The sequence below is a fragment of the Ovis canadensis genome, chromosome 13 (assembly GCF_042477335.2).
Source record: "Ovis canadensis isolate MfBH-ARS-UI-01 breed Bighorn chromosome 13, ARS-UI_OviCan_v2, whole genome shotgun sequence".
Taxonomy (NCBI): domain Eukaryota; kingdom Metazoa; phylum Chordata; class Mammalia; order Artiodactyla; family Bovidae; genus Ovis; species Ovis canadensis.
In genome coordinates, this window is record NC_091257.1 from 68,096,913 (window position 1) to 68,109,919 (window position 13,007).

Consider the following 13,007-nt stretch of genomic DNA (forward strand, 5'->3'; position numbering starts at 1 on the left):
CTACCTTTTCTAGAAATAAAACCACTTACAAGTCAGCCTCAGAAAGTTAAGAACGTGTAAAACAAGAGGAAAAAGATATTCGATGTTGTTGTGTGACAGTTCTGGCCCACCTGTGGGGTTATTATGCTGCGGGTCCCAAGAGGACCTAGCCTAAAAACTATCAGTCAGCTTGAGTGCCCTGGGAAGAAGAGCTGGGGGGGTCTCAGAGGAAAAAGACGAACCAGAGTCTGCAGGGTGGAGCCCGATGGTTCGGGGATTTTTGGAACCAGACAAGGAGTGGGTGTGGGTGGGTCCGGCTGAGTTTTTTCCTTTCTGTTTGCTTTGGGAGGGAAAGAGAAGGGCCCAAGCCTGTGAGGGGGCTCGGGAGTTCTTCCACTAACTCTGAGCCCAACCCCCTCCACTTCCAAATCCGACCTTCAAAGTGCTAGACGTTTCATACTAATGGCTCACTTAAGGAGCACTAGTATCACAATGGTTAGCACTTAATGAGCCCTTGTTATGAAAAAACCAGCTAACATTAGGGCTGGGAACTGATTCCGGATCGGGAGAGGGGAGGGCGGACTTTTTGCCTGGCGCAGAAAGGAGGGTGTGTCGGGTCCAGGGTTGACAGGACTGGGACCAGATTCTAGGGGTCCAGGGGTCAGTTCGGGTCTGGCCACCAGACTCTTGGGCCCAGGCCCGGCGTGGCCAGGGCGGCCCTCGGCGCTCCTACCTTTAAGCGAGGTCTCCACCAGGCGCAGGTAAAGCTGCGAGCTCTTGTTGCCGTGGCTCATGCGCTGGGCGAGCCCGTTGCGCTGCAGGACGCACTCTTCAAACTGCACGACATTCTGGTGGCGCCGCTTGAGGCTGGTCAGGGCCCAGAATTCGGCCAGCGCCAGCTCCACGTTCTCGGGGGCGTCGCAGCGGATCTTCTTGACCGCCACCCGGGCCCCGCTGCGCCCGGCCACTGCCTCGTACACCACGCCGTAGCTGCCGCGCCCGATCTCCGCCAACAGGCTGTAGCGCGGCCGCGCCGACCCGCCGCCGCCCTCCGGCCGCCGCCGCGCCAGGTAGGCCTCGCCCGGGGCCTGGGCCGCCACCGGATCCATGGCCTGGGCCGCCGCCGCCGGCCTCAGCTTCGCGCTGAGCGCCCGCGGCACTGGGCTTCGCCTTTTCCGCTCGGGGCTTTGTGTACCTCTGCGAGCGCCGTCCTCCTCCCCCGTTTCCATGGCTGCGGGCGGCGGGGGGAGCAGCAACGGCGCTGCCCGGGACCCCCCTGCCTCATCCCTCCGTCCGGCCCCGGGACGCGGAAGAGCGGGACCTTGGATTGTGACCTGCGGGCGAAAAAGTCGGTTAAACGACTAGGCCGAGGCGGGGAGGCCTGGAGCGTAAGCCTCAGGGCGTCCCACCTCCTCCTCCGGCCGTTGCGGCCCCTTTAAGACGGAAGCCACGGCTGCAGAGCGAACGGGGGAGGGGAGGGGAAAGCGGGAAAGACGAAACCACGGGGCACTGGCTTAGAGGGGGGAGCCGGAGAAAAGAGCAAAAAGTCCCCGCCTTTTCAGTTAATTTATCGTGTAGCAGTACGAAAAACAAGGACCCGCTGTTTCCATGACTGATGAAAACCGCCTTCAGAAGCAATTCAGACTGTAGAAATCTTTTTCCGCTGCTTGGCTCCCTCTGGGATGCCCCTCCCCGCGTCCCGCCCTGAGTTCTCCCGGGTGTAAACAGTCCATTGAATTAAGCCCGAGCAGAGCCCTGCGGACCGACCCAAGTCCCGCCGGACTGCGGGTGTAAGGGGTTGGCTTAAAAGTTCGGCGTCCCTGAGCGCGCCCAACCTGGGGCCCAACTGCCCTCACAGACGCCCGAGGCGGCAGCCGTAGTTCCAGCTTCGGTGCTAGCTTTTACGCCGCGGACAGCGCGCTTACCTGGCCGGCGCCCTTCCACTTCCGGGCAGCGCGTTTCCCTCCTAAGGCCCCCGGCTGGGGATGGTCCGCCCCGGGACAGGGCTGCCTCGGGTACGGAGCCGCGCGGGAGGCCGCGGCCCGAGTCGGGCGGGCGACGGCGCCTGCTACTGCACGAGTGACGGCAGCAGTGCTCTCGGGGGACAGCTGGGCGTCCGGGCTCCCGCGGCTCTCCACGTGTTCGCGCCAGCTGAGCCCTTTACGTAACCTTTTTATATAAGCCGCACGTCCGGCCCTCAGTCGGGCCAGCGGAGGCTCCTGGTGGCCCATCCCCCGGAAGGCCGGCTGAGTGCTGCGCCGCCGGCGTCTTGCCAGGGTCGGCCGACGAGCCGCAGCCCGGCGCACCCACGCGGGGCGGGGGCCCAATCACAGGCGAGAACACCCAACCAACAAAAAATAGGCGCCAAATTCCCGCGATTCGGCTATGGCCTCTAGTCTTCGCAGCCGCCTGTGCACCGCAACCTCCTCTCTTCGCCCGCGCTGCGAGAAGAGCTGCACGCAGTAGGCGCTAATAAATACTGATTGGTCGATTGGATTGGTCGGTTTAATTGATTCATAGGTCTTGCCTGGGAACCGCCCGGACTGGGTTGGACTCCATACCCTGTCTCCCTACTAAACCTGTTGATCTTGGGCAAACCATTGCCTCCACTTGGAGCCTCAGTTTCTTCTTCTGCAAAATGGGTAGACTGGCCCTTACCTCCCAGGATTGATAGTCCCAAATTAAATAAGTATATTTTATATAAAATGTTAATATGTAAATATTTAGATGTAAATAGAAAGTGGCTAATTGGGTGCAGGGCTGAGAGCGCTGAATGTAAGCTCCGTTTAGGCAGGAATTTTAAAATATCTTGTTCACTGCTGCTGCTGCTACTGCTGCTAAGTCACTTCGGTCGTGTCCGACCCTGTGTGACCCCATAGACGGCAGCCCACCAGGCTCCCCCGTCCCTAGAATTCTCCAGGCAAGAACACTGGAGTGGTTTGCCATTTCCTTCTCCGATGCATGAAAGTGAAAAGTCAAAGGGAAGTCGCTCAGTCGTGTCCCACTCTGTGCGACCCCATAGATGGCAGCCCACCAGGCTCCCCCGTCCCTGGGATTCTCCAGACAAGAACACTGGAGTGGGTATCAAATCATATGGGTGTCTGCAAATTAGTTAACACACTTTCTTGTGTCTCTCCTCCCTATCTGTAAAATGGGAAGAGCAGTATGTGAGAATTCACTGAGTTTAGAAGGTTAAAGCACTTAGGACAGGGCCTTCACACACATTAAATGTTAGATATTATTAAGTAAATTAATACACAGAATCATTTTTACAATGTAAGTGTGATCGATGAAAAGAATGAGCTAAAGAGTGCCAGGGGGCTGGGGACAGGCCACTTTTGTTGGTATGATCACGAAAATAAATTTTGGGGGTAAAATTTCAAATTTATATATAAATTGCAAGCATGGTAAAGATTCTCATAACTTTTTTAACCAGGAGAATAGTTTGCTATATTTTACTACATTTGCACTGTCGTATTCTCTTGTGTGTTTGTGTATGTATTATATACAGACGTGGGTGTACTTTTCCCCCCACACCACTTTATGTTTCAGACATCATGCCTCTTTAATCCCGAATACGTCTGTGTGTATTTCCTAAGAACATGAATATTGTCTTGCAAAACCTTGGTACAACTATCAAAATCAAGAATTTTGACAATAACACAATTTTTAATACATCTTCCATACTTAAATGTAGCCACTTGTCCCAATAATGTAGCTATTCCCATGATCCAATCAGGATCACATATTTACATTTAGTTGTCATGCCTCTTTGGTGGTGGTGGTTTAGTTGCTAAGTCGTATTAGACTGTTTGTAACCTGCATGGACTGTAGCCTGCTGGGCTCTTCTGACCATGGGGATTCTCCAGGCAAAAACTGGAGTGGGTTCGGATTTCCTCCTCCTGTGGATTTTCCCGACCCAGGGATCGAACCTGAGTCTCCTACATTGTTGGCAGATTACCACTGAGCCACCAGGGATTCCCCATGCCTCTTCAGTTTCTTCAGAAAAGCAGTTAATTACTCAGATTTTCTTTGTCTTTGTGACCTTAACGTTTTTGAAGAGTACTGGTGAGTTATTTTCTAGACGTCCTTTAAATTCAGATATGTCTGATCTTTTCTCATGATCAGAATCAGGTTATGCATTTTTGGTAGGAATGGCACCAAAAGAGGTCGAGTCCTCCGTGGACCACATTAGGAGACACATGACATCGTTTTATCCCAGAACTGATGATGTCCACTTTGATCACTTGGTCAGGTGACGTCGTTTTATCCCAGAACTGGTGATGTCCACTTTGATCACTTGGTCAGGTGACATCGTTTTATCCCAGTACTGGTGACGTCCACTTTGATCCGTTGGTGTCTGCCAAGGTCCTCCACTGGAAAGTTGCTGTTTCCCCTTCTTGGTTATTAAGTGTCTCATGGGAAGATACCCTGAGACTATCCTGCTCTGCCTCAGACCCTCACCCAGCTTTTTACATTCATTGAGGATTCTTGCCCCGGTCAGTTTTTCCAATGATCACAAATTGGTGGTGGGAGAGCCTCTGGTTTAGTTTGCTAGGGCTGCCATAACAAAATACCACTGACTGGGTGGCTTAATAAATTTATTTTCTCACAGTTGTGGATACTGGAAGTCCAAGATCAAAGTGTTGGCATTTTGGCTTCTCCTGAAACCTCTGTCCTTAGTTTGTAGCTGCTGCCTTCTGGCTGTAAGGCCTAAGACCATCCCTCTGTGTTGGTTATCTTTCCCTCCTCTAGAAAGGACACAGTCACACTGCGTTCGGGCCTACCCTAACTAGCTCATTTAGCTTAATCACCCCATTAAAGACTTTATCTCCGAATATTCTAAGGTACTGGGGGATTGTGAATTCCATGGTAAAGTACAGGGAAACCTGGCATGCTGCAGTCCATGGGGTCGCAAAGAGCTGGACACGACTGAATGACTGAACAACGAAGGTACTGGGAGACTGTAAATTCCACACGTGAGTTTGGCAAGGGTGTGGAGGGAGAGTGACACAATTAAGTCTTCGACAGTGACATGAACTGGAACCTCAAGGTAGCTGTGCTGGTGGAAAGGCATTTCAGGAAGAGGGAATAAGTACAGAAGCTGTGAGACAGGAACATGATTGATGTCAAATGTAAGTCAGTGGGTGAGAATGTGAAATGGTACAACCACTTTGGAGATAAAAGTTTAGCGGTTTCTTATATTTACACTATAGCCCAGTAAGAATTCATTATTACACTTACATAAGAGTGTTTATAGCGGCTTTTTCTTTAAGAGTCCCAAATTGGAAAACACTCCAATGTTCAACAATATTTGAATGAATAACCAGATTGTTGTATTCTTGTACCAAGAAATGCTGTTCATTGGGTGCAAAAAAGGAATGAAATATTGATACAACAACATGGCTGAACCAAAATAATTATGCCAAGTGAAAGAAGTCAGGTACAAAAGTGTATATACTGGATACTCTATATATAATTCTTGAAAATGCAAACTAATTTATGGTGACTAAGAAAGCAGATTAGTAGTTGGGGTAGGGAGGAGGAGATGGAATATAAAGGGACCTGATAAACTTTTTGAGGGGGTGGATATGTTCGTGACCATGAAATTATCTTACTATACTTTCAAGAGGGGAATATGTAAAAAAAAAAACAAAAAAAACTGTCCGCTTTAAATAAGTGCAGTTTTTGTACATCAAGTTTACACCTTTACCTAAATAAAGCTACTTTATAAATGGGGGCGGAGGGGAAGAGTACATACTGTGTAATTCCATTAATGTAAACACAAGCCGCACTGACCTATGGTAGCAGAAATCATATCAGTAGTCTTCTTTGGGTGGGAATTGACTGCTTAGGGAGGGGCACAAGGGGATTTTCTGGGTGATGGAGTTTTACTGTATGTAAATTACATTGCAGTAAAGTTGATTTAAAAGATGAGAAAACAAACCATACTGTGCCACCATGAACACCCATATCTTTACTTAGAGCTTCTTTTTCATTAAATAATTTATTATTATTTTAAAAATTATTTTATTTTTGGCTGCACTGGTTCCTTGGCTGCTCCCGGCAGGCTTTCTCTGGCTGCGGCACACAGGCGTCTCACTGCACTGGCTTCTCTTGTTGCGGAGTGTGGGCTCTAGGGCGTGCTGGCTTCAGGAGTTGCAATATGTGGGCTCAGTAGTTGTGTTGCCCAGGCTAGGTTGCCCCGCAGCATGTGGAATCTTCCTGGCCCAGGGACCGAACCTGAGTTCCCTGCATTGGCTGGCAAATTCTTAGCCACTGGACCGCCAGAAAAGTCCTACGTAGAGTTTCTAAGGGCAGACGGCGGCATCGCGCTCAGGCACAGCTCTGGCTCCACTCCTGTCCTCACTGGCCTCGTGTTGAACAAGCCCTGTGGAGTCGCCCTTCCTGTAGTTTTCCTACCTGAGCTTTAGGAGAGATCAGACCTGAAGCTCTGGGAGAACCATAATGAGTGTGTAAACTCTTTTTCATGCTGTGAGAAGGGCCAGGCTACTTGAAAAATTGTTGATGGCTTGATGTTTTTTCCCTGCACTTTGGTTTAAGTTACAGAAATAACCTATTCTTATTATTATGACCAATAGCCAATATGTATTAAAGTTTTCTGTCCAGCACAGAAATTAACAGAGAATTCTCATGCCCATCCTGTGAGGTAGTTACTGTCATTAGCCCCATTTTACAGGTGAAGAGACAGAGAGGAGTTTGATTAACTGGGATTTGAACTGACACCTCAGGCTCTCTACACCACCTTACCCTGCTCGGCCTCCCCACAGTAAGCATTTACTTGAACAATTATGGCAAACCTTCTTTCACGCCTTTCTCTGTCGACAAACAGCCCTACCTCCAGTTCCCTGGAGCCTCGCACAGTGCCAGATATGACTAGAGCTCAATATTTAGTGACAGAAGAGATGAAAGAAAAGGGAGGCGAAGCAGGGAGGCTTTAGGTCCTTCCAGTAGAACCCTGCCTTTGAAGGTTTGACATAGAAAGTAAGACATAGTGGGATTATGTGATTCCAAATAACATTAGCCTTACAAAGGACAATAAAGCCGGTGAAGGAAGAGCAAAGGGTGGTGTAGGTTCCATGTTAGAATGGAGGGTTCAGGAAAGGAGTTGACGATTGAGCAGAGCCTAGTAGAAGCGAAAGAATCAGCCAAATGCATGCTGACTAGAAGAACGTTCTGTGTCAGGGGGAAGAGCAGGTGCAAAGGCCCTGAGACTGTAGCAGGTGAAGAGGCTGGTGTGACTGGAGCACGGGGAATAGAGAAGAGTAGCGGGAAACAGGATGATGGTGCTCCCTTCTCATCACTGGTACTTCGGGGGGTGAGAATACCCAAGGGGCGGCTGACCCTGCGTTGGTGGGGAGTGATTCTGTGAGAAGAGCATGAGGCTCTGGCCTGAGAGGGAAAGGTTGGTGAGTGGAGAAGTGTAGAAGGGATGGAAGCTGACAGAAGGCTGAGGCTGCTCCAGTGGGCTGTGTGAGAGGGTAGTGAGAATGAGGAGAAAGCTTGGGGGTTGAGGGTTGGGGGCAGGAGGTGGCAGGGGGCCATGGTGGAGAATTATCTGAAATAACAATTATAACAGGGCAGCTCAGGGGGGTTCCTAAGGGGGGAGAAGCTGATACAGGGTATGGGAGGGGACCGTGGAGGTGCTGAAGGACAGAAGCTTGAGGTGGATGCCTCAGGTAGACGGTGTACTCTGAGCCAGGGACACTGGGAAGAGCTGGGGGAAGGCTATGCTGTTGGCTTGAATTCCCCTCCCTTGACAGAACTGTATTTCTGAGGCTCCAGGAGCTCTGTCTCCAAGAAAAACTGGAGCCTGTCATGCTTTCTAACTAGTCTCTCGAAACTACAGGGAGAGACGGTTGACTCCGTTTTATGAATGGGAAGACAGAGCCTCAGAAGCTGTCACATCACAAACAAGCTGAATGGCTGAAATCTGATACCCAGCAGCCTTGTGTTTTGGTATCCAAACTCTTAGTTAGTTAGTTAGTTCAGTTGCTCAGTCCTGTCCAACTCTTTGCCACCCCATGGACTGTAGCATACCAGGCTTCCCTGTCCATCACCAACTCCTGGAACTTACTCAAACTCATGTCTATCGAGTTGCTGATGCCATCCAACCATCTCATCCTCTATCATCCCCTTCTCCTCCTGCCTTCAATCTTTCTCAGCATCAGGGTCTTTTCTAATGAGTCGGCTTTTCGCATCAGGTAGCCCAGGTATTGGAGCTTCAGCTTTAGCGTCAGTCCTTCCAATGAATATTCAGGGTTGATTTCCTTTAGGATTGACTGGTTTGATCTGCTTGCAGTCCAGGGGACTCTCAAGAGTCCTTTCTCTAACACCACACTTCAAAAGCATTAATTCTTTGGCACTCAGCTTTCCTTATAGTCCAACTCTCACATCCATATATGAATACTGGAAAAACCATGGCTTTGACTAAACAGACCTTTGTAGGCAGAGTAATGTCTCTGGTTTTTAATATGCTGTCTAGGTTGGTCAAAGCTTTTCTTCTAAAGAGCAAGAGTCTTAATTTCATGGCTGCAGTCACCATCTGCAGTGATTTTGGAGCCTAAGAGAATAAAGGCTGTCACTGTTTCCATCTAAACTCTTAACTCTTATACAAACCAAGGTTCTCCAGCTTGAGTGCACCTCAGTATCACCTAGATTGTTGGGCCCCACCCCCAGAGCCGCTAACCAGTGAGTCCTAGATTGGGCTTGATTATTTACATCTCACTGGTCCCAGGTGATGCTGATGTTGATGTTGCTGGCCCAGGAGCCACACTTTGAAAACTAATGCACACGCTAGACTGCCCCTGGACTGAGCACAACAATGATACAGTTGTAGAGGACCGGAGTTCTGGCAGAGAATCGGGATGGATTGGGGCTATTACATTGAAAACTTAAGCAAATAAGTCACGAGGTGATTGTTGAAGCCAAGAAAATAAAAACAATTTTTAAGGAAAACATTGTAATCATCATAAACTATAACACTCAGCTGGAAATAATATTACATTGTCATTATAGTGTAAAAACAGTACATTGATTTAACCAGAAATTATGATATAATTATTTGGGGAAAATTGGAGTGGGAGCATGTGTATGTGCGAGAGCGTGTGTGTGTGTGTGTGTGTGTGGAGAGAAAGAGAAAAACTGTATCCTTATTCTTTATAGCTGTAAGAAATAGGAAAAGTCTAAAATTTTAAAATCTTAGCGTGACACCATAATCAGGTATAAAGAAGTAAGTGGGCATTTCCCAGGTGGCAGGTGGATACCCTGCAATGCAGGGGACTTGCGTTTGATCCCTGGTCAGGCAACTAAGATTCCACATGCCACGGGGCAACTAAGCCGAGCACCGAAACTATTGAGCCCACGCACCTTGACTCAAGAGTGTGTGCACCTCAACAAAAGATACTACCCCCAAGCACCACAACTAAGACCTAGCGCAGCTCCTCGCCTCCAGAAAGTAACCACAGAATGAGTTGTTGCTTCATAGAATGGATCTCAGTGGCGAGAAAGGGATTTTTGTTTTGAGCCTTGTAGTACTATCTAGGAGAAGGCGATGGCACCCCACTCCAGTACTCTTGCCTGGAAAATCCCATGGATGGAGGAGCCTGGTAGGCTGCAGTCCATGGGGTCGCTAAGAGCCGGACACGACTGAGCGACTTCCCTTTGACTTTTCACTTTCATGCATTGGAGAAGGAAGTGGCAGCCCACTCCAGCGTTCTTGCCTGGAGAATCCCAGGGATGGGGGAGCCTGGTGGGCTGTGGTCTACGGGGTTGCACAGACTCAGATACGACTGAAGCAACTTAGCAGCAGCAGCAGTACTATCTAACTTATAGCGGTAACTGACTCTTAAACATTATATATATATATTTATTACCAAGATTAAAATTGAAATTAAAAATAAAAGAGGATTTAGCCATCACTGAAACAGCCTGTCAGCTTGGTGGCGCTGTTCAGCTTCTGGCCACAATACCCACCTCTTGTCCTTGAATTGCCTAGAAGCATCTGGAGGGCTACAAGCAGTAAGTATCCAAATCACACCCTGGGGACACTACACTGGAGATTTTACATCCAGTGAGACTCAACAGAGGAGGCCTCTTGTCTATTTATTGAGGACCTGAGTCAGAAAACAAAGATGGAAGCAGATACAGCCACTCTGTTTCCCAAACTTAAGGGATTGTTCTCATTTCAAATGTTCTTCCTATCAGCCACTTCAGTGCTCAGATTTTCCACTTCTCTCTTTTGGGAATGGCATAGAAATTCTTTGTTCAGCTCTCATCTGAGTATTTGCTGCAGAAAATTTGCTGTTAATTTCTCAGGAGTTGTTTTTGATTCTTTGAAAGGTAAAGGAATACAATGAGCTAGCAGGGCAAAGTCCTTGATTCTATAACTACTATGGGACATTCAAAATAAACTATTGAGGAGTCTAGTTGAAATGTACATGACTGGAAGGCAGCAAAGTACACAAAATGATCAAAGTGTGAAGCATACATCCTTTTAGGAAGGGAATTTGAAAATTCATTGTTTATTAATATATTTAAAAATTCATACACTTTGAACCAGGGATTTCATTTCTAGGATTTATCCTATAGAAATACATGCCCACGCATGGAAGAGTATGTATGCTACAAGGATTTTTATTCTGGTCATTTGTAATAGCAAAATATTAGAAATATTCAAGGGCCAGAGACAGGGGATTAGTTACATATAGCCACACATTTGAATATAATGTAGCCCAAAATGAAGGAGTTATCTCCTGTATGCTACCACAGAATAAGAATTCACAACAAATAGCTGAACAATTTCAAATCCTAAAAGATGATGCTGTGAAAGTGCTGCACTCAATATGCCAGCAAATTTGGAAAACATAGCAGTGGCCACAGGACTGGAAATGGTCAGTTTTCATTCCAATCCCAAAGAAAGGAGATGCCAAGAAATGTTCAAACTACTGCACAATTGCACTCATCTCATACACTAGCAAAGTAATGCTTAAAATTCTCCAAGCCAGGCTTCAATAGTACATGAACTGAGAACTTCCAGATGTTCAAGCTGGGTTTTGAAAAGGCAGAAGAACCAGAGATCAAATTGCCAACATCCAATGGATCATAGCAAAAGCAAGAGAGTTCCAGAAAACCATCTCAGTTCAGTTCAGTTCAGTCGCTCAGTTGTGTCCGACTCTTTGCGACCCCCATGAATCGCAGCACGCCAGGCCTCCCTGTCCATCACCATCTCCTGGAGTTCACTCAGACTCATGTCCATCGAGTCCATGATGCCATCCAGCCATCTCATCCTTGGTCGTCCCCTTTTCCTCCTGCCCCCAATCCCTCCTAGCATCAGAGTCTTTTCCAATGAGTCAACTCTTCGCATGAGGTGGCCAGAGTACTGGAGCTTCAGCTTTAGCATCATTCCTTCCAAAGAAATCCCAGGGCTGATCTCCTTCAGAATGGCCTGGTTGGATCTCCTTGCAGTCCAAGGGACTCTCAAGAGTCTTCTCCAACACCACAGTTCAAAAGCATCAGTTCTTCGGCACTCAGCCTTCTTCACAGTCCAACTCTCACATCCATACATGACCACAGGAAAAACCATAGCCTTGACTAGACAGACCTTAGTTGGCAAAGTAATGTCTCTGCTTTTGAATATACTATCTAGGTTGGTCATAACTTTTCCTCCAAAGAGTAAGTGTCTTTTAATTTCATGGCTGCATCACCATCTGCAGTGATTTTGGAGCCCCCAAAAATAAAGTCTGACACTGTTTCCACTGTTTCCCCATCTATTTCCCATGGAGTGATGGGACTGGATGCCATGATCTTCATTTTCTGAATGTTGAGCTTTAAGCCAACTTTTTCGCTCTCCTCTTTCACTTTCATCAGGAAGCTTTTTAGCTCCTCTTCACTTTCTGCCATAAGGGTGGTGTCATCTGCATATCTGAGGTTATTGATATTTCTCCCGGCAATCTTGATTCCAGCTTGTGTTTCTTCCAGTCCATCTACTTCTGCTTTTATTGACTATGTCAAAGCCTTTGACTGTGTGGATCACAGCAAACTGTGAAACATTCTTCAAGAGGTGGAAATACCAGACCACCTTCCCTGCCTCCTGAGAAACCTGTATGCAGGTCAAGAAGCAACAGTTAGAACAGGAAGTGAAACAACAGACTGGTTCCAAATTGGGAAAGGAGTATGTCAAGGCTGTGTATTGTCACTCTGCTTATTTAACTTATATGCAGAGTACATCATGCAAAACGCTGGGCTGGGTAAAGCATGAGTTGGAATCAATACTGCTAGGAGAAATATCAATAACCTCAGATATGCAGATGACACCACCCTTATGGTAGAAAGTGAAGAGGAACTAAAGAGCCTCTTGATGAAAGTGAAAGAAGAGTGAAAAAGCTGACTTAAAACTCAACATTCAGAAAACAAAGATCATGGCATCTGGTTCCATCACTTCATGCTAAATAAATGGGGGAATAATGGAAACAGTAAGAGACTGTTTTCTTGGGCTGCAAAATCACTGCAGATGGTGACTGCAGCCATGAAATTAAAAGACACTTGCTCCTTGGGAGAATAGCTATGACCAACCTAGACAATATATTAAAAACCAGGCACATTACTTTGCCTATGAAGGTCCATCTAATCAAAGCTATGGTTTTTCCAGTAGTCATGTATGGATGTTGGACGATAAAGAAAGTTGAGTGCTAAAGAATTGATGCTTTTGAAATGTGGAATTGGAGGAGACTCTTGAGAGTCCCTTGGACTGCAAGGAGATCCAAGCAGTCAATCCTAAAGGAAATCAACCCTGAATATTCACTGGACGGACTGATGCTGAAGCTGAAGTTCCAGTATTTGGGCCACCTGATGTGAAGAACTGACTCACCTAATGATGGGAAAGATTGAAGGTAGGAGGAGAAGGGGGCGACAGAGGATGAGATGGTTAGATGGCATCACCGACTCGATGGACATGAGTTTGAGTAAGCTCTGGGAGTTGGTGATGGACAGGGAGGCCTGGTGTGCTG

The 13,007-nt window shown here is 47.5% G+C and overlaps 1 protein-coding gene and 1 long non-coding RNA gene across 2 annotated transcripts in view; one reads left to right on the top strand and one right to left on the bottom strand.

Annotated features, from left to right (window-relative positions):
- Positions 1 to 2,245, bottom strand: part of STK35 (serine/threonine kinase 35) — a 41,621-nt gene extending 39,376 nt beyond the window's left edge. The window contains exons 1-2 of the mRNA XM_069548187.1: positions 1,905 to 2,245; positions 713 to 1,313 (exon numbers count right to left, since the gene is read on the bottom strand). Coding sequence (XP_069404288.1) covers positions 713 to 1,313; positions 1,905 to 2,210 — 907 coding nt within the window. The 5' untranslated portion in view covers positions 2,211 to 2,245. The remainder of the gene's footprint in view (positions 1 to 712; positions 1,314 to 1,904) is intronic.
- LOC138417589 (uncharacterized) overlaps positions 499 to 13,007 on the top strand; it is an 82,895-nt gene continuing 70,386 nt past the window's right edge. The window contains exon 1 of the long non-coding RNA XR_011248213.1: positions 499 to 1,049. This is a non-coding gene — a long non-coding RNA (uncharacterized lncRNA). The remainder of the gene's footprint in view (positions 1,050 to 13,007) is intronic.